General features: G+C 45.2%; 1 protein-coding gene across 4 annotated transcripts in view; it reads right to left on the reverse strand.

Annotated features, from left to right (window-relative positions):
- ME2 (malic enzyme 2) overlaps nucleotides 1-27,427 on the reverse strand; it is a 59,799-nt gene that overhangs the window by 13,010 nt on the left and 19,362 nt on the right. For all 4 annotated transcript variants that reach the window (XM_040421084.1, XM_040421085.1, XM_040421083.1 and 1 more), the window contains 13 exons: nucleotides 24,375-24,524; nucleotides 23,684-23,759; nucleotides 22,344-22,505; nucleotides 21,470-21,573; nucleotides 19,640-19,749; nucleotides 15,806-15,903; nucleotides 9,165-9,278; nucleotides 8,548-8,662; nucleotides 7,886-8,028; nucleotides 7,681-7,783; nucleotides 7,424-7,494; nucleotides 3,997-4,095; nucleotides 1,313-1,446 (listed from right to left, as the gene is read on the reverse strand). In XM_040421084.1, the coding sequence (XP_040277018.1) occupies nucleotides 1,313-1,446; nucleotides 3,997-4,095; nucleotides 7,424-7,494; nucleotides 7,681-7,783; nucleotides 7,886-8,028; nucleotides 8,548-8,662; nucleotides 9,165-9,278; nucleotides 15,806-15,903; nucleotides 19,640-19,749; nucleotides 21,470-21,573; nucleotides 22,344-22,505; nucleotides 23,684-23,759; nucleotides 24,375-24,524 (1,479 nt within the window). The remainder of the gene's footprint in view (nucleotides 1-1,312; nucleotides 1,447-3,996; nucleotides 4,096-7,423; nucleotides 7,495-7,680; nucleotides 7,784-7,885; nucleotides 8,029-8,547; nucleotides 8,663-9,164; nucleotides 9,279-15,805; nucleotides 15,904-19,639; nucleotides 19,750-21,469; nucleotides 21,574-22,343; nucleotides 22,506-23,683; nucleotides 23,760-24,374; nucleotides 24,525-27,427) is intronic.

The raw sequence follows: 27,427 nt of genomic DNA on the forward strand, positions 1-27,427 counted from the left end.
GCCTGAGAATATTTTGCTGTTTTGCAGTCTATCAGCATTTTTCAAAAGGAGAACATTATTTTATCTTCATCTTTTTTGGAAATGCGGTAAAGCGAAATTTTTAAAAATTCAAAGATTTAATTACAAAAATATCTGCACCTAGATTACCTTTGGTCATGTAAAATATATACAGATGTCAATATCGTGTCTGTTGATTGGTAGATCCTATGACTGGGGCCTAGGGACTCTATTCCCAGTTATATTCCCTGGGAATATGGGATTTAGGGCTCATGCACACGAACGTATTTTCGTTCCGTGTCCGTTCTGTGTTTTTTTGAGGTCCGTATGCGGAACCATTAATTTCAATGAGTCCGCAAAAAACAAACAAACACAGAAGTTACTCTTTGTGCATTCCGTATGTCCGTATTTCCGTTCCGCAAAAAACATGTCCTATTATTGTCCGCATTACAGACAAGGATAGGACTGTTCTATTAGGCCTCGTGCATACGAATGTATGTTCTTTCCATGTCCAATCTGTTTTTTTTGCGGACCGTATACGGAGCCATTCACTACAAAGGGTCCGCAAAAAAAACGGAAGGTACTCTGTGTGCATTCCGTTTCCGTATGTCCGTTCCGCCAAAATAATAGAACATGTCCTATTATTGTCCGCATTACGGACAAGGATAGGACTGTTCTATTAGGGGCCGGCTGTTCCGTCCCGCAAAATGCGGAATGCACACGGACGTCATCCATATTTTTTGCGGATCCATTTTTCACGGACCGCAAAATACATACGGTCGTGTGCATGAGGCCTTAGGGGCCAGCTGTTCTGTTCTGCAAAATACGGAATGAACATGGACGGATCCGTTTTTTGCGGACAGCAAAATACATACTGTCTTGTGCATGAGCCCCATTGACTCTTTCTGGGATGTAAGCAGCGCGCTGATCGTAAACTCCAATAATACTTTGTTAAAAACACCATTATAAAAGGTTGCATTACAGAAAAAAAAAAAAAAGGGGGTAAAAAAAAAAGCAAACTCAGAGTATAAAAGGTGCAGCTGACATCATGGCACTACAATAAAAACATAGCGTAAAATATATTAAATACACAATGAGCTGCTCCAGAAATGTGTGCCCCTTTCAGGCTGGTAGGATGTGGAGGGGTCTATGCAGGAATGTAGGAGAGGTATCTTTCTGTACAAGGCACAGGAAGATGGACACGTTCTTGCATAAGTGAAGTGAAATTTGTGTATAAGGTATTGTGCAAAGCTTTGTACTGAGCTCCTAGGAGTGAGGGGGGAGTCAGAACATTTTATGCGGTTTTGATGCGTACTCAGGCCAGTCGTAGACATCGGGTAGGAAAGAGTCATAGTCCGTGCTCCATACTTTAGAGCGAATGTATGTGTTCTTATCCAGAGGCTCAGGGTACTGGAAGGCCATGCCATTTCGATATACAAATTCCATCACCTGGAAGGGAAATGTACAATGGTTAAAATATAAATATACATAAACAAACTACTCACAAAAAGTTAGAAATATTTGTCTTTCAGGTGAAAATTATGAAAAAAACGTAAAAGGTTCCCGCTCCAGTGATATTATATCATGAAAGTAGGACATTTACTTAGAAGCAGAAATTGTGATTTCCTCATCTCAAATAATTCATTGAAACAAAAGCCAACACCAGTGCTGGGTATACCCCCACAAAAATGTCAGTGTCTCAAGAACTTGTCAGGTGGCCTGGAGCATCATTTACAGCTTGACGACGGCATCTCATGCTGTTCACCAGTCAACTTATTGTCTGCTGAGGCATGGCATCCCACTCTTCTTGAAGGACGGCCCTCAGGTCATTGAGGTTCTGGGATACAGAGTTACGAGCCTCTACACGGCGACTCAGCTGAGCCCATAGGTTTTCAGGTCTAGAGAAGGTGCAGGAAACTCCATATCAGGTCCCCCAGTCTCCAGCAGCCGTTCCCTAATGATGTGACCTCGATGAACTGGCGCATTGTCATCCATGAAGATGAAATTAGGCCTGTGTTGTTCATGCAGAGGCACAATGACTGGATTATTGATGTTCTGCCAGTAGTATGGGCTTGTCACTGTAACATTCACACATTGTATGGCAGTACTGTACTGACTGGACACACCACCACCAAAAGCTAGTTTGGTGACAGTGGCTGATGCATAGCACTCTCCTTGACGTCTCCAACATCATTGGCGGCCATCATTTTTGCTCAGCGTGAATCAACTTTTATCAGTAAACAGCACTGAGGCCCACTGGTCCCTCGTCCAGTCTAGATGCTCCCTGAACCATGCACAACGGTGACGCCTGAGCCTGGTGGTGTGGTCAGGTACCCTTGCAGGTCATCTAGCACGCAGACCACGCTGATGTAAAGGGTTTCGAATGGTCTGACGTGACACTTAGGTGCCTCTCATCTCCCTTAGATGTGTCTGGAGTTGTGTGGAATTCATCATCCAGTTCCACAGGGCATTGTTCACAATGAAGCGGTCATCAGTGTGGGATGTGGCCAAAGGACGTCCACTTCTCTGCCTTTCTGTGACTCTTCCAGTCTCTCTGTATCTCTGATAAAACCCGCTGATAACACTCTAAGCTCAGTGGCCACTTCCGTCTGAGAACATCCTGCTTGAAGCTTCGCAATGGCGAGATACTGTTGATCAATTGTTAGGTGTCGTCTTGGTCTCATGATGTCAAAATGTGAACAGCATGATGAGGAGGACTGTTTAAATACCAATTCTAATTGAACCAGGAAATTTATTGGGCGATTCATGGATCAAACACCTGTTGTGAATTTTGCGGTTAGGCTCCTTGTTAGAGAACAGCAAGTTGTGCAAAAAGTACTGAAACATTGAACAGTTGGACATGAATTCAAAAGTTTAGAGACGGTCACATTAAGTTCATTTTAGGTTCATCCTGAAATTTCACCCACAAGCCAAATATCTCTAACTTTTTCATGACTAGTGTATATCATGTATTGTACTCTGAAGCTGCACTCACTATTTATGTCTACATAAATTATTTATGCTGTATTGATTCAGAGTTCTATTCTGTATTATACTCCAGAGCTGCACTCACTATGTACATACATTACTTATCCTGAGTTATCTCCTGTATTATCCTCCAGAGCTGTATGTTTTTATTATAGGACTCCATAGCATCTGTTGTAAGCTCTATGCAGACACTGAATCAGCAGAGAATGCTGGTAGATTACAACTCTAAAGCTTGCAGAATTGTGAATGCAGCATACTGTAGTAACTCAGGATAAGTAACGTAATATATTTTCAGTGACTTAAAAAGGGTTGTCTGCTTTTGTAATATTGTTGACCTATCCTCAGGATAGGTGATAAATATCAGATTGGCAAGGGTCCGACTGCCCGTACCCCTGCTGATCAGCTGTTTGAAGTGTTCTCTTCTCCTTCTAACTGCTTGCAGACAACATTGCAGTGGCACGTAGGTGTAACAGTAGCGGGCCCAACTGCAGACATGCCGTTACAGTGGCGGGCCCCTCTGCAGACATGACATACAGTACAGAGCCCATATTCCCATATGATGGGTCATGATGACATGTACCATTTTGCAAAATTTAATTTGGCAATTCAGCAAAAAAAATAAAAATTACATCACCAGCTACAAAACAGGTGAATTAATTGAATTAATTTGATTTATCTCCCAGCCCAGTCCCTATATTTGCATTGGTTTCCTGTCAGATTAAAAAATAAATAAATGCCGATCTGGAACAGTAATTGGTTTCCAAAAAAATAAGACCCAACGGTCCTCAATAATAAATCTATATGAGCAATGAGCTCCCCCTAGTGGCAGATGCAAGCAGCCAAAATGTTATCATCTAAAACTATGTCGATAGAAACCTAAATGTAAAAACTTAGTGGCCCCTTCTACGCCTTTGAGCTTGACAAATAGGAGACATTCGGAAACTATAGTTTCCATAGAGATAATGAACTACTGTTACCCAGGAAAACAACAGGGGATGAAATTGCACCTACTTTGACAGCGATATATATGGAGACCTCTCTGATGTTGGACAGCGGTGGATACAGACGCCCTTGAGCCAGCTCTTCAGCAGTTAACTGTTCTGCGAGAGCCTGGAAAGAACAATTAGCAGACAAGATCCGGAAATGGATTATAATCTGTTATAGTATTTATAACGTTATCAACCAAGGAGAAGCTGACTGCAAAATTCCTGCCCCCTATGACCACAAGTTATGTCATAGGTCGTGCAGAGACCCCCTGGACCATGCACAAAGCCCCTAGCAGCAATGGCTGCTCCTAAGGACCGCACCATGGCACAAGACATTCGAGGGAATAGATATTTCATCAGGGCCCAGGAACATTAAGAAACTTCAGAACAAATGGAGTGCAAAGTTCTTTACACTTCTAGAAACTCTGTATTCTTGGATAGTCCTGTTCCTGGAGGAATTGACTCATTTCGTTATCTGTAGGCAGATAAAAAGTGCTGTTTAAAGGGATTTTCCTATCGTAAAAGTGACAGCCAAGATATGCCATCACTTTACGATGGGTGGATTTCTCTGAATCCTGATGATCCTGGCAATGATGGGGCCATCACTGGAAGTGTGCTGTAGTTCCCTGCATGGTTGCACTTCTGGCCACCTAAGGCTACTTTCACACTTGCGTTCAGAGCGGGTCCGTCTGATGTCTGCTCAGACGGATCCGCTCATATAATGCAGACTTGGGATCCGTTCAGAACGTATCCGTCTGCATTATATCTTAGAAAAAATTCTAAGTGTGAAAGTAGCTTCAGACGGATCCGTCCAGACTTTACATTGAAAGTCAATGGGGGACGGATCCGTTTGAAGATTGAGCCATATTGTGTCATCTTCAAACGGAACCATCCCCATTGACTTACATTGTAAGTCTGGACGGATCCGCTTGCCTCCGCACGGCCAGGCGGACACCCGAACGCTGCAAGCAGCGTTCAGGTGTCCGCTTGCTGAGCGGAGCGGAGGCTGAACGCTGCCAGACTGATGCATTCTGAGCGGATCTGCGTCCACTCAGAATGCATTAGGGCAGTACAGATGCGTTTGGGGCCGCTTGTGAGACTCTTCAAACGAAGCTCACAAGCGGAACCCCGACACTAGTGTGAAAGTAGCCTAAGGCAAAGGGAATGCAGTGTAGCAGCCTTTTCACCCTAATGGTAAGTGGGGGTCCCAACAGTTCGACCCCCAACTTTCACAAAACAACGCCATTACTTTTTAAAATGCAAAGTCTTTCAAGGGGTCTTCCAAAACTACTCCGGTTGTTAGCAGTTATCCCCCATCCACAGGATTTGGGATAACTATTCGATCGGTTGGGTCCTACTTATGGGACCCCCACATTAATGAGAATGGGGGCCCCCTGTAGCTGCCCTGTAAATTAACGGAGCAGCCGGTCGCACATGCGCGCGGCTGCTCTATTCATTTCTATGCGAGTTCCGGAGATAGCGGAGTACATTGCTCACCTATCCCCGGAACGCCTATAGAAATGAATACAGCAGCCACGAGCATGTGCTCCGTTCATTCCAGGGGGGATACGGGTCCCCCATTCTCGTGATCATGGGGAGTCCCAGCGGTAGGACCCTCACTGATCTAATAGTTATCCCCTATCCTGTGGATAAGGGATAGGTTTAAATAACTGGAATACTGCAATATACATGCAATGGAAATAGTGTTCCTTTATTATGCACATTACATTTTCCTTTCTGGTAGCGCCCCCTGCTGTTTCTCCTGTGGAGGACCAACATAGCTTCTCTAATGGATCTCACCCTGAAGTGGTCCATGCCCCTTTCAATAATTCATCCCTACTTGTAAATTCATATGAATATAGAGCTCTCTCTCTTATTAGACAGTGGCGATGGAATTTGGGGGAGGGGGCATTAGATACCATAGTGCTATTTATTAGTGGAATCCCTAAGGCTGTGTGTCAGGGGCTATTTTCTATGCAGGGGAGGAAGGTGTTATAACAAGAGCTGACTGCAGTGCATTCCTGGGAGATGCAGGTGCTTGATGGTCACATGGGACGAGCTGTTGTCCGCCCACAGAAAGGGAAGAGACCAGAACTGCAGAGAGGTGAGTAAAAAATGCTAAAAAGGATGAGCAGTACACTGGAGAGCTTTTTGTTTTTTTTGTACTGATCCATTTTAAATAATAGTGTGCATTACTCCAGATATTTTATTTTTAAATTCTGGAGATAACCTCTTTTAAATATTGATGACCTATCCTTAGAATATCTTGTCAATTTCTAAATAGTGTCAGTCTGATATCCTGCAGCCCCATGATCAGCTATTTGAAGGGCCTGCACTCAGACCAAGCACAGTGCCGCACACTGAACAGTGGCCGTGCTTGGTACTGCAGCACAGTCCCATTCCCGTGACTAAGCCTGAGCTTCGCAACGGCCGTGTGACCAATGGACCTGATGTCAGACTGAGGAGAAGGCTACAGCGCTTTGTCAAGTACCGTTGCTCCTTCCAAAAGCTGATTGGTGGGAATTCTGGGAGTCACCATTCTGGGACTCCCACCAATCAGAATTTGGTGGCCTATTCTGAGGATAGATCATCAATATATTAAAGGTTATTCCCATCGCTAGGATATGCCATCAATGCAAGATAGGAGCAGGTCCCAGAGGTGGGACCTGCACCTATCTCCAGAACAGGTCCCCAAGTGAAGGAGAGCGCATTGCACAAGCGTGGTCACCCTCCATTCACCGCTATGGGAGTTCTAGTACTAGTACTGGCTGAGCCATTTCCAGCACTCCCATAGCAGTGAATAGTGTGTTGGCCATGCATCCGTGGTGCACTCTCCATTCGCTCACTCTGCTATATTCGGAACTCCCACTTGCTCTCCATCAGTTCAGGGGCCCTGTTCTGGAGATAGAAGGGGTTCCTAGAGGTGGGACCCACACCTATCTAACATTGATGGCGTATTCTAGTGACAGGCCATCAATGTTTGAAATCGGCAAACCCCTTTAAGGGCTCATGCACACGACCGTATGAATTTTGCGGTCCGCAAAAAATACAGATGACGCCTGTGTGACATCCGAATTGCATAATTATTTTTTTTTTTGTGAATCCAACGGACAAGAATAGGACATGTTCTATCTTTTTTGCGGAACGGCCATGAGGATATACGTAAATGGAATGCACACAGTCCTTTCCATTTTTTTGGGGGGCCCCATTGAAATGAATGGTTCCGCATATGGGCCACACAAAAACTGAACAGACACTGATAGAAAATACGTTTGTGCGCATGAGCCCCGAGTCTCTGAAAAGCTCTTTCATGCAGAGGTGAAAACTATACGATCCCAGATTCTGGATTTCATTTTTTAGGACACTTTGGTGACTACCCTTGTGAGAGCTGTGATGGCAGCCATATTGATTGTCACCCAGCATGATGATTTCATAACACTACACAATCTCACCTTTGCCGCTTCAAGGAAGACGCGATCACTTATGTGACGGACTCCGCTCAGGATAACCGCGAGAGCGACACCTGGTGATAAGGTATAACATCATTACAATCGCCTAATGTAATCAGAACTTTCCAAGATCCTCATTCACATTCTTGCTGCCCAGATAATGAGATCACAGCACAATTCTTGGAAATATATCACAATTTTACTGCATCTCGCGGAATACTGAGGCATACGATAAAACCACGTATGACATTTTTCCTCACCTGGAAATATGTAGGCATTGTTTCCCTGTCCTGGCTTAAAGGTACGGCCATCACTTAAAGTCACTGTATCGAATGGGCTGCCACTGGCAAAGAGACAGCGTCCCTAAAAAAAAAATTAAAAAAAATAAAAAAAAAAAATAAAAGAAAATTCCTGATATCGTCATTGATAACTTTTTGGTCTTAGGGTGCCATATTGACCACAAACCTCCGTCCACGTATAGGCTTCGTCTGCCGTGCACTCAGCCTTCGCGGTCGGATTACTAAGAGCGAAGATGATCGGCCTCTCGTTAATTGCACTCATTGCTCTAATAACATCTTCTGTGAAGAATCGTCCAGCTCCAGCAACTCCTACATAAAAACAGGCAAATATAGTAATGTCCCAAATTCGTAACCTGTCCCTGCGCCACATAACCCTCCTGAAATACTCTGTGCTGTAGTGTCCATTCACCTTCTCCACACCACAACATTATCCCTGCCACATACTGCCCTGTTCAAACTAGAGGCCATTGCCTCCTCATAAGTTCACCAGACTCCTCTCCTGAAATACTCTGTGCTGCTCCTACCACCAAGTAAGTCTCACGTAACATCTCCCTTCAGCACTCTAAGTCACAATGTCCCTGTCACATTAGCACTCTTCTCACGTCTCACAAATATTATCACATGAAAGAAGAAGAGGTCGCTGTCCGCTTCCCCCACAATAGAGATCGGAATTATTCTCTCCTGAAATACTCTGTGCTACACGGGTTCCTGTTTCTTCCACTTTGCCTTTTCCCTTCTGTATATCATCACTCAACCCTTCATCACTTGCACCCAAGACATTAGTGATTTGACCAAACAAGGCTACTCTCCTGAAAGCGGACCACACACCTATGATTGCAGTTGGCTTCAGAACATTCACTGCATCCAGAAAGCTTTTCACGGTCTGATCAGGAGGAAGATGTGCAAAAGATTCCTGGTTGCCATCTGCAACTTCTTCACGGCCCTAATGAGTAAAAGAAATTACACATAAACTTCTTAGGCATTTAGGGTTTAAATAATAGGTCAACAATGCACGCTCTTATACTACTACAATACTGCCTCCTATGTACAAGAATATAACTGCTATAATACTGCCTCCTATGTACAAGAATATAACTACTATAATACCGCTCCTATGTACAAGAATATAACTACTATAATACTGCCTCCTATGTACAAGAATATAACTACTATAATACTGCCTCCTATGTACAAGAATATAACTACTATAATACTGCTCCTATGTACAAGAATATAACTACTATAATACTGCTCCTATGTACAAGAATATAACTACTATAATACTACCTCCTATGTACAAGACTATAACTACTATAATACTGTCTCCTATGTACAAGAATATAACTACTATAATACTGCCTCCTATGTACAAGAATATAACTACTATAATACTGCCCTTTATGGTTACATTTGTAGCCTTGAAATAGCCGCCACTAGACACTCACCTGCACTAGTAATCCAAACTTGTCAAACATCCAGATCTTTTCTCGCGCGGCTTCTGCTGAAATACCATTCTCCATCATAGCCATGACAATAAGGTTAGCAATGCCCAGAGCAGCCTGCAAAAAGCAAAAACGAAAAAAAAAAATCACATATTAGCCATAAAACCAAGCAATTCACAGCATGTCAACCTTACAGGCGATATACAGGGCAAGGCAAAAGGATCACTTGCGGTTCTTCCGCGTGTTCACGAAAACTGGATTAAATATTTAACCATGTGCATCCGGCAGAATGGCAGACATATAGAACACGTCAGGTAAAGCACTGTGGGAAGCTTTGACCTAACTTAACTCGGAAACAGGTAAAAATAAGTCAAAACTGACACCTCCAGTGCATTGCTGAGTAAACTCTAGCCAAGACTGATACATCACATGACCCCCTTCCCATTGGAACAGCAGAATTCAATAATTGGATTTTTTGTACTCACCGTAAAATCCTTTTCTCGTAGTAGGCATTGGGGGACACAGCACCATGGGTATATGTCCAACTACCACTAGGAGGCGACACTAGACATAAAAAGTGTTGGCTCCTCCCCGTTGGGCTATACCCTCTCCACAGACACTAGGCAGCTCAGTTTGTACCAAAAGCAGTAGGAGAGAGAAGAAAGGCAAGGAACCAACAACTCCCGTACCGGGAAAGATCAAGAGACCAGCCCGGAGAAGCTGAAGTAAAACAACATAGGGAGGGATCTGTGTCCCCCAATGCCTACTACGAGAAAAGGATTTTACGGTGAGTACAAAAAATCCAATTTTCTCGTGCATGGCATTGGGGGACACAGCACCATGGGACGTCCCAAAGCAGTCCCCGAGGGTGGGAAGAACAACCATGCCACCTGTGGGCATACAGGTGCGGGAGAACCATGTGACCCAACAGGAGAAAAAGCACGGAATAGGCAGGAAGCCTCATAACAAGGGAGAAACTCCAAGGAGGCCACAGTGACGACTGTCAGCACCCCAGGACAAATGCCTGGGAGAAGGTCCCAAATGCAAGAAGAAGGCAAAGGAACACCCAGCTCAGCCGAAGGCTGGAGGGAAAGTAGGACAGCGCCGCGTATCGGATCTACCCAACATCCCAATTGCCTCAGGCGAAAGCACAGACACCCTGAGAACCACCCCTGAAGGGCCAGGGGAGCAAGGGAAATTGGAATCACTGAAGGCCAAACGAGAGAGTGAAGCTATAGCAAGGCTCACTTGTGAGTGGAGCGGGTCTCCTCTCACCTCAAAGCAGGTGAAAAAATTAAAATCGCCCTATTGAAAGGAAAAAATCCTAAATGCGCTAAGGGAAACCGCCAACCCCTGGAAGGGGAGGGGGTTGTAAGTAAAAACCAGGAAAAGAGAAAAGACAAGACCTGCATCCCCAACCAGGAGACGAGGAACGAGCCTCTGAAAACAAAATATCGCTGAGAAGCGCAAGACCGGAGAAACTCTGGCGAAACTAATTATCAGGGAAGAAGGGAACCAGATGCAAGCCCAGGAATCTCAGCAGGAGCACACTGGAGTGAGGGAAGCCATAGCAAGGCTCACATATGAAAGGAGCAGGACTCCCCCCACTGCAAAGCAGGTGATGAAGTTAAACGTCCTATTGGAAAGTGAAAACCCCCAAAGGCGCTAAGGGAAACCGCCAACCCTTGGAAGGGGAGGAGGTAGGAAGTAAGGGCCTGGTAAAAAGAAAAAAATAAGAGAAGACCTGCATCCCAAAATCAGGAGATGAGGAACGAGCCTCTGAAAACAAAATATCGCTGAGAAGCGCAAGACCGGAGAAACTCCGGCCAAATGAAGTATCAGGGAGATGCAGGGCAAGGAAACCTCAGCAGGGACACACTGGACTGAGAGACATGGAAGGAGAAGGAAAGTGCTCCCAACAGTCTAAGGAGGAAGTCCCTCCCGAAGGAGACCATAAGGTGGAAATGCAAACCGTAGCACCAAACCACTCAATACAAGGTACTTGAAGTGGGAGGATGGGAAGACAGACATGAACCCCATGAGGTCCAAAAGGCTATTGGAACCCGCAAGGGGAACAATCAACCCAGGCCCCTCCCAAACAACGATAATCCTACAGAATCTGTGTGGTCAAATGAACGGGGACAGGGACTCCAGAAAGGAGTACCCGCAATGGGCTCACAAGGAACCGAACCACCAGAGGACAACAAAAAACAGCGGCTTGCGTTGTACAACTAAAACAACAGACGCCCAAATGCATAAGGAATGGTGAAGTCGCTATAAAAGAAGCGGGAGTGACTACACGAAATGTAGAAACCAGCTGCGACCGACATACAGAAGGCTCCCAGGGGGAGAGAGTACCGGATGGGCGCAGACAATAGCAAGGTCCCGATGGACTGCCCTCTGTTAGATAGTTCAACTAAGCAGAGAATATAAGGGAACACCCGGACCCAGAAGGAACTACGGAACCCTGTGCTATGTCAGAGCAATCAGCAGAAATTGACCTACCAGGCAGGTGTGTGGCACTCAGTGGTTCTGTCCCTGACTCATCAGGGAGGACGTCCAGAGAGGATATGTCGCTGACCCCAGGAGGATTCCGTGTGGCGGAGGACATCCAGTGATGGCCGAAAACTGCTGCAGCGGCCGGTGCTCAGCAAGCTACGTATCCCAACAAGGAGATCACTGTACTCCACCAGGAATGGTCCGCCCTGTAATAGAAAACAACGCGGTGCTCCTTTATAATATGGGGAACGCGGAGTGCAGCCAAAAGTAGTATTTGATAGGGATGGCAATAGCAACCTTAGCACAAAAACCAACAACCACCAGGCCATGGTGTAGGGAGCGTGGTTGTATGTGGACCACCCACCAGATCAGAACAGATCAGTCATATACTGGGTACACCAGAAGCAGTAATAGACCGACAAGGAGGAGGTTGGGCTGGCCCACCCCTGCCAGATATGGCTACCATGTTCGTGCTGAACCAGGATGGCCGAAAAGGGAAGTAACCAACATCCGCAGCACAGATTAGAGCCCGGGGAAGGAAGCACCCAGTAATATAGAAACTGTATGGGCCACAGATTGCACCATAGGGCCCAGCACGTGGGGACTAAAAATACACACCCAAAACCGACGTAAAGTGGCTGCATGTTGCACACTAAGGAGGGTGGAAACAAAGCCACAGCATCCAGGAATGCGACTGCATTTGGAGGGTACAGGTCCTCAACCTGTAAGGTAGAAAAAAGGCTGTGTAGTGCAGAGATACGACCAGCGAGGTGCAATGGGTACAGAATCTGGAAATGGCAGAGGTACTAGGTCTAAGATTAGAGCGATGTGGCCACATGGAGCACCCTAGGACCAGAGAAGAGCAACGGCTGCCACGTTAGCTATGGCACCTATATTTCGCTCTGGAAAAATAGGGCCGCACGGTACCACAAGGAACGACAGGTGCACACCACAACTAGGTAAGTGCAATGGCAACTGAAGAATGCCCTCTATTTCACCTAAAAGAGGGAAACAGGGCCGCATGTCACACCATAGAGCCCGACAGGTGTAACGGCAGCAGCATCAGAGGCGGTGCAGGAACTCACCTAAGAAGGGAGTAAGATGGCTGTTTGGTGCACTCTAGATGAGGTTGCAGTGGCAACGGCACTACAAAGTGGCCTCAATATCTCGTCCAGTAAGGGAGAAATAGTGCCGCAAGGTACACCATAAGGCCAGACAGGAGCAACGGCAACAGCTCCTGGAGATAGAGAAGTTAAATAAAAATGAGGGGCACGAGGTGGCAGCCTGGTGCCCACTAGAACCAAACAGAGGCAATTGCACAGCAATTGAGAGTGGCCTCTAAATCTCGCCGAGAAGGGAGAAATAGTGCCGCACGGAACACAATAGAGCCCGCCAGGGATATTGGATACAGCATCAGGAGATGGGGTAGGGACTCTACCCATGAAGGGAGCAAGGTGGCAGGAAACAGACAGGTGCAATTGCTACGGCAATTGAAGGCGGCCTGTGTATTTCGCCCGGTAGGGGGAAATAGTGCCGCATGGAACATCTAACCAGTCAGCAGGCACTCTACCTGCGAAAGTAACAAGGCAGCTGGAAACAGACAGATGTAATCGCCACGGCATAGAAGCCGGCCTGCATTCTCTGGTACAGGCACTACAAAAGAACCTTTAGAGGCCGAGAAGGGGAGCCAACCCTACAAGTGGCGTTTGCCTGAATTATCAGCTTGCCTAGAACATAGCCCCTGGATAGGGGAACCAGGAAGGTCTGTCGTGCACAGCCTACGAGGGCGTACATACCAGAGACACCGCGTAGGTGTCCCAGTTGCTAAGCACGGTGACTGCTGCCTTACCTGTGCGATAATTACCTGTGCAGGCAGGAGAGAGCCATCCGAAAGTCCACTAGAGGGGCACCAAACCTGGGTAGGGTAGGTACCACCATGCACGTTTGACTTGACCGCGCAGAGGGATTCTGCACAGTGGAAGACCGCCTGATGCTCTGTTCCGAGGGAATCGGTGCAGAGGTGTCCCCAGAGGCAACTGACAGAGAAGGCTTCGTCACCAGCCTCCGGCCTGTCCTGGGGGACCCGAGGATGCCGAGGAGGGGTGGAAGCTAGTTGAGACCACCCGAGGTTGGTCCATGGGCTACTCCTTGCGTGACCCAGTATCTGAGCGTGAGCGTGGCTCAGGGGGGGGGAAGGAGACCGCAATTTGTAGGTAGCGCTCCAGTGACTCCGCCAGGGATTGGGCGAGTCAGGCAAGGTTCCCATGGAACGACATGGAGGAAGCCCACTCAGGGGGGACCTACACACAAAAGGGTGGGAGGGGGGACAAGGCGACCACGTGGAAACCTCTGAAGACAACGGACGCACGTAAATACGTGGCGATCCGATAGGGAGGCTGGGAGAGGAGGCCCCATAGAGCAAGCAGGGCTGTCCTATCTGACCCCGGGTGTCACGTCCCCCAAGAGGTGCTGCAGCAGCTATAGAGCAGTGGAAAGGCTGCAGGAGAATGCAGCAATAGAGAGGGGAGGGAAGGAAAAAAGCCTGTGGAGAAATTCAGCCAGAGGCTGCCTACCAGACCCCAGTAACTGTGCAGAGCACCCCAAGCTGGAGACCAGAAGATGGCGACCGGAGAGTGCAGGAGCCGACAGCCGGAGGAAGAAACGTCCCTCAGAGAGAGAGAAGGAACCTGGGGCTGGACTGGCAGGCAGGAGAGGCCCCTCCCAGGCTCCCCCCACGGAGGGGAGGTGACAGAGTAAGCCCGGGAAGGTCAGAAAGTGGGCGGGAAGTTGCGGCCTAGTAGGCCCGAAAAGCCGGGGACTAAATTAGTGGAGCGCGGCCCGAAAAACGTCCGCGATCGCGATAGTGCCCCAGAGAAGCCGCGACGAACGGGGGCGGGGGGGGGGGGGGGGAGAACAGAAGAAGCGACCCCCAGAGAAAGAAAAACGGAAGGCCAGGGGGCTTCTGGGGCCAGGATACAGCAGAGAGTTAAAAGTGACTGTTGGGGCCTGAACCTACAACCTGCTGTATCAGAGGTAAGGCACTATCAGAGGCAAGGCTCCCACACAGCTGTATCAAATATGGGGGAAGGGGGGAGAAGAGGGAACGCACCCAGGCCCGGGAGGGAGGGAGACCCTAAACTAAAATACTCACCCTCAGACGTCTTCAGGCGCAGCAGTAACCACCCCCTCGGCGGACTCAACACGGGAACCGTGGGACTACCGGAATTCCACTGCGGAAGCAGATTTGGGGACTGGGTGGCTGCCAGGTACCTGAGTACGCGCCCGCAGGGGGGGCAACTAAAGTGGAACACGATGGAGCCACCCCTGCCGCAGGCCGAAACCTGCAGAGAAAGAAAAAATGATTAAAGAAAAAAAAATAAAAAAAGTAGCAGGATGACCTGCACAAAAAAGCAGGTCAGGTCTGCCTCCTACGGACACTAGAACAAAACTGAGCTGCCTAGTGTCTGTGGAGAGGGTATAGCCCAACGGGGAGGAGCCAACACTTTTTATGTCTAGTGTCGCCTCCTAGTGGTAGTTGGACATATACCCATGGTGCTGTGTCCCCCAATGCCATGCACGAGAAATAGCGGAATTTCAAAATGGCAGCCAAAAAACATTTCCTCCACCAAATAATACAGCCTCCCTCCCAATTAATACTTTCACACGCTGGAAGTCAGTTTTCTACAAATTACACCAGTTAGAAGGGTATGTCCAGACTTTTGCCTCACCCTGTAGATGTGAGAAGCCGGAAGGTTTCGTAACCCATCACATCTCCTTTCTAACTCACCAGCAGCAAGTTATCATTGCCTTCCATGTTACACATACAGGAGCTGCAGAGCAGTTACCTTTCCAAAAACTAGCTAGCTCATGCTAAACGTACTCCACTTTTCCTGCTTATATCAGTGCAGAGGCTGCTGTAATCACCTGACTTTACTAAAAGCCTAAATTTCTGCTTCAATAAGGTTAAATCTGCTGCTACTATTTCAGCATTTCAACAAAGGAGTCACATATCGTCTTCTGCAAATCCAGATTACCGACTGTGCACTAACAAATTCCAGATTAATGGAAGTTTTCTTTACACAGACATTTACAATATGTAATACAATACTCTATGATGGTTCAATGCCGTATGTACAATTACAGACCTCTCCTGCCCCAAGGAAGAGAACTCTCTGCTCTGTGATAGGTTTTCCAAGCACCTGCTGCGTTGCGAGGAGTCCAGCCAGCGCCACAGAGGCTGTGCCTGAAGGAACAATATAAAATGCATAAAAAAGGAAACATAAGCAGCATTATACTAGTAATTAACACATACCTAAAGTAAAAAAATGGCATAAAATGTGTATATACTACTAGACTTGCTCCACTACCGGACTAATCTCCAGGAGATCTCTCAGACTCCTGTCATAAATGGTAAGTCCCCCAAGGAGAGCAGGTCACCGCTGCTGCCAGTGATTGGCTGCAGTGTCATCAAACTGGAACTTTACATGGAGGGACCAGAGACAATCAGCAGAGACTGGAGAATAAGGGAACCAGGACCCAAGCTCTGGTGATCAGGTAAATCACCAACGCGGGTCCCAACAGTCAGAGGTCTGGAAATGAGTGCACAACCCCTTTAATGGGAGCTCTAATATTTAGAAGTATTGAGCTTCCCCTTGTGGTGGCAACAAGCTGCAGAAACAATTATTGAAATGCTATGGACACAGTTATATCATTTGTTTTTTTCCAATTGCATGCATTTCGGACTAAAAATCATTTCACCAGCTTTATATAAAAAAAATTTGGGACAGTTTGGCTTCTGTAATAATATATATACAGTACAGACCAAAAGTTTGGACACACCTTCTCATTCAAAGAGTTTTCTTTATTTACATGACTATGAAGGCATCAAAACTATGAATTAACACATGTGGAATTATATACATAACAAACAAGTGTGAAACAACTGAAAATATGTCATATTCTAGGTTCTACAAAGTAGCCACCTTTTGCTTTGATTACTGCTTTGCACACTCTTGGCATTCTCTTGATGAGCTTCAAGAGGTAGTCCCCTGAAATGGTCTTCCAACAGTCTTGAAGGAGTTCCCAGAGATGCTTAGCACTTGTTGGCTCTTTTGCCTTCACTCTGCGGTCCAGCTCACCCCAAACCATCTCGATTGGGTTCAGGTCCGGTGACTGTGGAGGCCAGGTCATCTGGCGCAGCACCCCATCACTCTCCTTCATGGTCAAATAGCCCTTACTTTCAAAGTTTTCCCAATTTTTCGGCTGACTGACTTTCATTTCTTAAAGTAATGATGGCCACTCGTTTTTCTTTACTTAGCTGCTTTTTTTCTTGCCATAATACAAATTCAAAGGCCCCTTTCACACGGCGAGTATTCCGCGCGGATGTGATGCGTGAGGTGAACGCATTGCACCCGCACTGAATACCGACCCATTCATTTCTATGGGGCTGTTCACATGAGCGGTGATTTTCACGCATCACTTGTGCGTTGCATGAAAATCGCAGCATGCTCTGTATTCTGCGTTTTTCACGCAACGCAGGCCCCATAGAAGTGAATGGGGTTGCGTGTAAATGGCAAGCATCCGCAAGCAAGTGCGGATGCGGTGCGATTTTCACGCATGGTTGCTAAGATGACAGTCTATTCACTGTATTATTTTCCCTTATAACATGGTTATAAGGGAAAATAATAGCATTCTGAATACAGAATGCTTAGTAGGTGATCAATTGAGGGTTAAAAAAATAAATAAAAACAAATTAACTCACCTTCTCCTCTTGTTCGCGTAGTTCCCGGTCTCTTCTTTACTTCTTTAATGATGAACTACCGGCTAGGACCTGTGGTGACGTCAGATCACATGCTCCATCACCACGGTGATGGACCATGTGATTGGAGCATGTGATCTGACGTCACCAAAGGTCCTTTAGCCCACAGCTCATCATTAAAGAAGTAAAGAAGAGACCCGGAACTACGCGAACAAGAGGAGAAGGTGAGTTAATTTTTTTTTTTAACCCTCAAATTGATCACCTACTAAGCATTCTGTATTCAGAATGCTATTATTTTCCCTTATAACCATGTTATAAGGGAAAATAATACAATCTACAGAACACCGATCCCAAGCCCGAACTTCTGTGAAGAAGTTCGAGTTTGGGTACCAAACATGCACGATTTTTCTCACGCGAGTGCAAAACGCATTACAATGTTTTGCACTCGCGCGGAAAAATCGCGGGTGTTCCCGCAACGAACCCGGACCTTTTTCCGCAACGCCCGTGTGAAAGAGGCCTTAACAGTCTATTTCAGTAGGACTATCAGCTGTGTATCCACCTGACTTCTCCTCAACGCAACTGATGGTCCCAACCCCATTTATAAGGCAAGAAATCCCACTTATTAAACCTGACAGGGCACACCTGTGAAGTGAAAACCATTTCAGGGGACTACCTCTTGAGGCTCATCAAGAGAATGCCAAGAGTGTGCAAAGCAGTAATCGAAGCAAAAGGTGGCCACTTTGAAGAACCTAGAATATGACATATTTTCAGTTGTTTCACACTTGTTTGTTATGTATATAATTCCACATGTGTTAATTCATAGTTTTGATGCCTTCATAGTCATGAAAATAAAGAAAACTCTTTGAATGAGAAGAAGGCGTGTCCAAACTTTTGGTCTGTACTGTATACCGTATTTTTTGCCCCATAAGACGCACTTTCCCCCCCCCCCAAAGCCCTGCGTCTTATGGGGCGAATGCTTCCATTTTACTTAGCAGTCTGCGACGCTGCAGCATCGCAGACTGCGATGTATGAGCCGGGAGAGAGGAGGGGCTGGAGTCCGTAACTAGGGGCGGGGCCCGGTGCAGTCACTGTACTCTTACACTGGGCCCCGCCGCTCACCGCAGTATTTATAAACATGATTCCTTATCCTGTTATTAAGTTTAACTAACGCTGCCCTCTCCCATGTTCCCCTGTATCCCCATAGCAATAGCAGGCAGAGCGGACGGCAGCAGTAACGTCACTCACTGACGTAGAGCGCCTGCTCCGCCCACTTTATAAATGAAGCAGGCGGAGCAGGAGCGCAACGTCAGTGAGTGACGTTACTGGTGCCGTCCGCTCTGCCTGCTATGGAAGAGTGTTCGTAAGTGCTGTGGGGATACAGGGGAACATGGGAGAGCGCAGCAATAGTTAAACTTAATAACAGGATAAGGAATCATGTTTATAGATAATTCAGCGAGCAGAGGGCCGGTGTATTTTGGGGGACACTGTTATGAGGGGGATCTGTGGATGACATATAGCAGTGTCATCCACAGATCCCCCCCCCATAACAGTTCCATTCACAGATCCCCACCCCATAACAATGCCATCCACAGATCCCCCACCCCATAGCAGTACCATCCACAGATCCCCCCACCCCATAGCAGTACCATCCACAGATCCCCCCACCCCATAGCAGTGCCATCCACAGATCCCCCACCCCATAGCAGTGCCATCCACAGATCCCCCACCCCATAGCAGTGCCATCCACAGATCCCCCACCCCATAGCAGTGCCATCCACAGATCCCCCCACCCCATAGCAGTGCCATCCACAGATCCCCCCACCCCATAGCAGTGCCATCCACAGATCCCCCATAACAGTGAGTCATCCACAGATCCCCCATAATAGTGTCATGCACAGACCACCATTAATTCAAAACCCACCAAAAGCACACCTTTTGGTTAAAAATATTTTTTTCTTATTTTCCTCCCCAAAAACCTAGGTGCGTCTTATAGGCTGGTGCGTCTTATAGGGCGAAAAATATGGTGTGTGTGTGTGTAATATATATATATATATATATATATATATATATATTCATATATTCCTATATTCCAATACATTAAAAAGAAATTCACTTTTTAATTTTATTTTTTATGGAATCCAATGGACCCCTTTAATTTTCCTCCTTCAACAACTGGAAGGTATCACCTCCTCCTGCATACTGGTCAGTCAGCTGCTCGTACCTTGAATGTCGTCATTGAAAGTGCAGTATTTTTCTCTGTATTTTCTCAGGAATCTGAAGGCATTGTGGTTCCCGAAGTCTTCAAACTGGATGAGAGTATTCTGGCCATATCTGGAGAACGCAGCAGGAAATGTAAGGTTCCGCCATTAAGAGCAGAGACTACACCTAATAAGTTCTAGGTCAGGAAAGTAAGCCGACAACTAATATGGCTATAACTAATAAAATGCAATAAATACAGTACCCACCAAAGGGATCAAGTCCTGGGAACCTAGATGGCCGCCTCCAGAGCTGTATCCAAAAGTCCATTCATATGGTCAGTATAGAAGAGGCAGCTTCCAATGATTTGAGTAATAGTGCTTTTTAATCCAAGAAAAGGTAGTACAAGCAACCCAGTTGTGCAACGTTTCCGCTATACCTTAGCTTGATCACTTAGGCCGAAACGTCCCACAGCTGGGTTGCTTGTACTACCTTTTCTTGGATTAAAAAGCACTATTACTCAAATCGCTGGAAGCTGCCTCTTCTTCTATACTGCCTTTACTGGGGTTGACACCCAGTTTTCTGCATTTTACACTAGACCGCCAGGGAACAAAATATTAACCTCATAATATACCCTAGACCACCTGATATTAAACCCATATTTTATACTAGACCGTGAGGGAACAAAATATTAACCCCCTAAATATACCTCAGACCACCTGATATTAACCCCATATTTTATACTAGACTGCCCATTAATATACCCTGGACTACCTGGAATTAACCCCCTAATAAACCTTAGACCACCTGTCATTAACCCCTTATTTTCCACTAGACTGCCAAGAATCAAAATATTAAACCCTTAATACACCCTAGCCCACCTGCTATTAGCCCCCCCATTTTACACTAGACTGCCAGGGAACAAAATAATAACCCCCTAAAATGCCCTAGACAACAGGCATTAACCCCCAAATAGACCCTAGACCAGCTGGAATTCACCTCCCTATTTTATACTAGACCACCAGGGAACAAAAGTATTAAACCTCTAATATAGCCTAGGTAACAGGTATTGACTCACAAATATACCCTATTGGTATTTATCTCCCTATTTTACAGTAGACCATCAGGGAACAAAATATTATAGAACCACTCCCACAAAAATGTGTATTCTCTGGCCCATTAGAAAGGTAAATTATGTAAACTACAGAGAAGGTAATCGTCGCACCAGTGACTGTATTTATGAGTTACAACCTCCCTTCTGATCCTCAGCTGTTGCCATCATTCTGACTCACTAAATCACACAGTCTTATATGTGGACAGGAAGTCAGTTTCTCGATGTATTCCTATGGGAGCCTCAATGTCAGTCTCATAGAAATGAATAGAGAAGTAACAGACTTCCTGTCCTGTGTCAGATGGAGATCAGAGTGCTGGTCACATGACACAGCTGAGGATCAGAAGGGAGGATTTGATAAGATTACATCATGTATCTTTCTAATATGCCAGAGATTACAAATATTTTATAAAAGCGATTTAGCCCTGTATTTCAACAGAGACCACGTGGTATTAACCCCCTATTTTACACTACAAGGCCAAAGAACAAAATATTAACCCACTTTTATACCCTATAGCACCTGGTATTAACCCCCTATTTTACACTAGACCACTAGGGAACCAATTAACACACCAATTCTACTTTAAGCCACCAAGAGAAAAACAGACTACCCTAGACCGCCAGATCTAGTGACCCTGACCCCTTCTGCTGACTCCACCAGAGAAGTTTTAATTATTAAGAAATGTTCCGCTACTGCAGGGCATTTTATAGTCTGAAAATACAACTTTTGTAAGAAACAATTACCTGTCCTTAACAGCGTCCATGAACTCTTCAATCAGATCGTCATAAAGCTGAGTCCTGTCTCTCTTCTGGTACAGTCCCATGTAAAACGGATCCTTCAACAGTGTCTATTGATGTAACAATACAAAAATGTAGGGGTTAATGAGAGATTTCAGCTCCCTCGTACACAAGCAGGAAACATTTCAATAATATGAAATGCACAAAACCTATATGTATGTACATAATCTATCCTCAGGGTGGACAACCATCGGTGGACAATATTTAAGTCCGTAAAGCGGGATGAGTACAGGATAAGTAATGTATGTACACAGTGACTGCACCAGCAGAATAGTGAGTGCAGCTCTGGAGTATAATACAATATATAACTCAGGATATGTAATGTATGTACACAGTGACTCCACCAGATGAATAGAGAGTGCAGCTCTGGAGTATGATACAGGATGTAACTCAGGATCAGTACAGGATAAGTAATGTAATGTATCTACACAGTGACTCCACCAGCAGAACAGCGAGTGCAGCTCTGGAGTATGATAAGGATGTAATCCAGGATCAGTACAGGATATGTAATGTAATGTAATGTAATATAATGTAATGTATGTACACAGTGACTCCACCAGCAGAATAGTGAGCGCTGCTCTGGAGTATAATACAGGATGTAACCCAGGATCAGTACAGGATAAGTAACATATTTAATACGAGTGGTCCCTCAAGATACAATGGTCTCAGGATACAATATTTTCAATTCAGAATGGTCTTTCCGGTTGCTGTGGCATCTCAGTCTGGGGATCATAGATAGGCTGGCAGTTGACCCCTAATAAATCATCAAATTATGGAACATGCTAGCAATATGCCATCTATAACGAGAATGTAATCTTACGGGATTATCTGTGCCGACATCGATGACCACCGGGAGACATGTCTGAGGCCGGATACCCGCACAGGCCGTATACAGACACAACTTTCCTACAGGAATTCCCATTCCATACACCCCGAGGTCCCCAAGGCCCAATATCCTCTCTCCATCTGTTACCACAACTGCCTGCAAGAGAAAAGCAAAGCTCTGCTTTAAAGGGTTTCTATCACTTCGTTTCACCTATTTAGCTTTCAGACACTAGCGATCCGCTAGTGTCTGCTTTATCTAACCATCCTAATATAAGAGCTTATTGTCCTGCCGTTTAGCTAAAAAAATAACTTATATAGATATGCAAATGAGCCTCTAGGTGCTATGGGGGCGTGATTAGCACCTAGAGGCTCCGTCTACCTTAACAAACTGCCGCCGCCCAGCGCGTCCCTCCAGCCCGCCCATCTCCTCCGGAATGCGATGCTCCTCGTATTCGGCGCATGCGCAGTGAATGTCTGATCGCTTCCCTGCTCAGACATCTCCACTGCGCCTGTTCCTCGGAGCACTATGACGTCATCGGCGCAGGCGCAGTGGAGATGTCTGAGCAGGGAAGCGATCAGACATTCACTGCGCATGCGCCGAATACGAGGAGCATCGCATTCCGGAGGAGATGGGCGGGCTGGAGGGACGCGCTGGGCGGCGGCAGTTTGTTAAGGTAGACGGAGCCTCTAGGTGCTAATCACGCCCCCATAGCACCTAGAGGCTTATTTGCATATCTATATAAGTTATTTTTTTAGCTAAACGGCAGGACAATAAGCTCTTATATTAGGATGGTTAGATAGAGCAGACACTAGCGGATCGCTAGTGTCTGAAAGCTAAATAGGTGAAACTAAGTGATAGAAACCCTTTAAGATTGTGTATACAAAGAATAAGAAAGTTGCAGTTTTTTACCATCAGTAAAAGGAAACATTCTTGATTATAACTAGAAGCCGAAAACCCAGCCTGACCAAATTCTTCTCTGGGTTGAGCACTTGCTACAATTGTATCAAGTCTAGACAGTCCTAAAAACTGTCCGGCCTCTAGCCTGATACATTTTACCTGCACTGATACAGTGTAGCAAAAAGTAAAGAGATTTGGGATTATAATATATTTACCTTCCAGAAGATTGAACAGTCTAGATACAACAGTAGCAAGCTTTCAGCTAATTACTAGGTCTGTACAAATGACCTGATTCTGGATATAAATAGGAAGTTACCTTTTACTGACAGCAAACAGTGATCTTGAAAATGGTAAAAAAAATACACATTTTGAAGTAAATAATGTGTGATTTTTATAATGCGGTAACTCCTCCTATGACACAATAATGACTCCATTACCTTAACATCTGTCTCTGGCCAGTTATCCAGGATGGATCTGATATGTCCTTTATCAAAGATGGAAATATACACACCCCTGTAGGGAAACATGACGTATAGAAAGTATTAGGTGAAGGCCTAAAAACTACTGTATAGTTCAGGGCTGGCCAACCTGTGGCTCTCCAGCTGTTGTAAAACTACAACTCCCACCATGCTTTGCTGTAGGCTGATAACTGAAGGCAGTCTGGGCATGCTGGGAGTTGTAGTTTTGCAACAGCTGGAGAGCCGCAGGTTGGCAATCCCTGGTATAGTTTATAGAGTATGATTGTCTGATACAGAGTTCAAAATCTCCAGCTTCTCTTCACACAGTAATCTACATTCTACCATTCCGCCTACCTATAACCACCAGAAGGTGGAGCCAAAGAGCCTACTGCATACATGGCTCCTATTGAATGTAATGATATGTCAGTATACAGTAAGTTCTTATGCTCTCCCTAGTGGAGGATGCAGGAAGAATTTAATAATTTAATCATTTGGGACGCTGTATCAGAAAAGCATGAGTATACAAAAAAAATCTAATCTATTCAGGTCACTTTGAGAAATAATACCATTTGCTAAGATGCGGAATTCTAAATTTGGGAAGAATTATTATAATTATTTTTTTTACAAATTCCTTTTAGAAAGCCAAAACATTATTTTTTTGCTTCCTTACTTTGGTCTCCGAAAGATATGCCCATATTGTGAGCAGGCCAACCCAACGGTGGGGGTGTACACGATGGGCATCAACCGCTCTATGTCATCCAGTAATATCCTGTAGAAAAGCTTCTCATTTCTCTCCTGGATGCCCATTATGTAGATGTACCTGGAGAGGAAAGGGATAGAATAAGAGTACTCTCAGCATAATGGAAAAACATGATTCACACAGTCACAAAGGGCAAGAAACTGGGATAGGAGATCCTTCCCAGAACACCATTCTGTGCTGAAGAGTCACTTAATATATTTTTATACTGGTTGGAACCCCATTTTACTAATATAAAGCTCCAAAACCCATGCACACACCTAAAAATAAATGACAACAATCTGGCTGCATACAGCCACCACTAGAGGGAGCTAACTGCAGACATTTATACTTAAAAGCACTATGTTTCTTAGCTTTCCCTAGTGGTGACTGCAGGCGGTAAAATTGTTATCTAATTACTAAATATGTCTACTAAGGGTATTTGGAGCTGTATAGTGTCAGGAGCTCCATTTTCCTGATACAAAGATATTAAAAGGAAGAACCACTACAAGGAAAACTCTAGTCGTTACGTTTATGACCTTTCTACGAATGATGATTGGGTTTTCAAACAGTAGAATGGACCTGCATCATTTAGAACTCTCTTGACAGCCAGGACCTGTGGTGGCCAAGGTCCTTAACATACAGTCACACACATTTTGGCATGGAAAATGTGTTTCATGTAAAAAACAGGCACCAGCTGCTACAGTGTAGAAACCATATTATAACCAAGATACAGGCAACGATAAGTAGAAAAAGCCACGGCACTCCAAATGGATCAAATTAAACTTTTTTTATTACACCTTGTGCAGCAACGTTTCAACCAAACGGTCTTTATCAAGCTCTGTGAGCTTTTTCTACTTATCGTTGGCAACTACGGGAACCCCTGGACCAGGATCCAATGCTACAGGCACCACCACAACTGGAACGACTGCAACAACAGTGAGTAGTGCTGGCCTATCTGTTATACAAGATACAAGATACAGGCAGACACCACTAGAGACCATTTTCATTGAGGTCAGTGATCTCCAACCTATGGCTCTCAAGTGTTTGCAGAATTATCACTCCCATAATGCTGGGAATTGTAGTTTTTCAACAACTGGAGAGTCACAGGTTAAGGTCACTTCAAAGTAGGGTTGTCTCGATACCAAAATTTTGATTCGGTTTCGATACCATAAAAAAGTATTGCGATACTCGATACCATTCGATACCACGCAAAAAAAAAAAAAACCCACACCAAAAAAACCGCATGCATTCCGCATTTTATGAAATGTCCGGCCTATAATAGAACAATCCTATCCTATTTTTTGGGGGGACAAGGTGACTAAAAAAAATGTTGAATCGTGCGTTTTTTCTTTTTTTTTTGTGGGTAAGTAACTGGCTCAATGATAGAAAACAGAGGGTGGTTATTAACGGTACACAATCAGATTGGGTCACTGTCACTAGTGGAGTACCTCAGGGGTCAGTACTGGGCCTTATTCTCTTCAATATATTTATTAATGATCTTGTAGAAGGCTTGCATAGTAAAGTATACATTTTTGCAGGTGACACTAAACTGTGTAAAGTAATTGACACGGAAGAGGACAGTATACTGTATATATACTACAGAGGACAGCATACTGTGTATACACTACAGAGGGATCTGGATAGATTGGAGGCTTGGGCAGATAAGTGGCAGATGAGGTTTAACACTGACAAATGTAAGGTTATGCACATGGGAAGGAAAAATGCAAGTCACCCGTACATACTAAATGGTAAAACACTGGGTAACACTGACATGGCAGTGCTCCAGCCTAAAAAAAATACCTAGTAGCCATTGGCTCCTGAACTGAAAAATTTAGGAGCCAAATCAAATTTTTAGTCGCCAAATCGAAACTGAATCAAAATTTTGGTATCGTGACAATGCTACACCGATCAGATCGGCGTAGGGTTGTTTTGAAACCAAAATTTTGATTCGCTTTCGTCACCATAAAAAAGTATTGCGATACTCAATACCGCGCAAAAAAAAAAAAACACACCAAAAAAGCCGCGTGCATTTCGCATTTTATGAAACATTCGGCCCATAATAGAACAGTCCTATGCTATTTTTTGGAGTGACAAGGTGACTAAAAAATGGCGAATGCTCACCGCATAGGACAGTGGTTCTCAACCTTTCTAAAGCCGTGACCCCTTAATACAGTTCCTCATGTTGTGGTGACCCTTAACCATTACATTTTTTTCCTTGCTATGTCATAACTAATTTTGCTACTGTTATGATGACCCACCAAAAACACGCACAGACACCAATACACCAAATGTTAATTCAAATACACAAGTATTCATTCATAACCACAGAACTTTAGCATAAATACAAAATATTTGTAAACCAAATAAATAACTTTAAAATAAATAACAACAAATACCCCCTAAAAAATAAATCAGTGGTGCGCACAGTACCCCTCAAATAAATAACTCAGTGGTGCTCACAGTACCCCTCCCCCCCCCAAAAAAAATAAAAAATCAGTGGTGCTCAGGGTACCCCTCAAATAAATAAATCAGTGGTGCTTCAAGTCCCCCCCAAATAAATAAATCAGAAGTGCTCAGGGTCCCCCAAATAAATAAATCAGCGGTGCTCAGGGTACCCCCAAATAAATAAATCAGTGGTGCATCAGGTTTCCCCCAAATAAATAAATCAGAAGTGCTCAGGGTCCCCCAAATAAATAAATCAGCGGCGCTTCAGGTCTCCCCCAAATAAATAAATGGTGCTCAGGGTCATTAACGAAAAAACTCGGATCTCAGCAGACAGGTGGCCCGACTTACCCCTCCAGACGTCAGGCTCCTTCAAGCACAGGCAGTGATAGGACATCACTTCCTGTGCGCGAGGATAAGGGGCCGCTGCCGTTGTGCGGGCGACCCACAATAGGAAGCCTCAGGCGACCCCCCGGAAAGGGCCGATCGACCCCCAAAGGGGTCGCGACCCCTAGGTTGAGAACCGCTGGCATAGGAGATAT

The sequence above is a fragment of the Bufo bufo genome, chromosome 2 (genome assembly GCF_905171765.1).
Source record: "Bufo bufo chromosome 2, aBufBuf1.1, whole genome shotgun sequence".
Taxonomy (NCBI): Eukaryota; Metazoa; Chordata; class Amphibia; order Anura; family Bufonidae; genus Bufo; species Bufo bufo.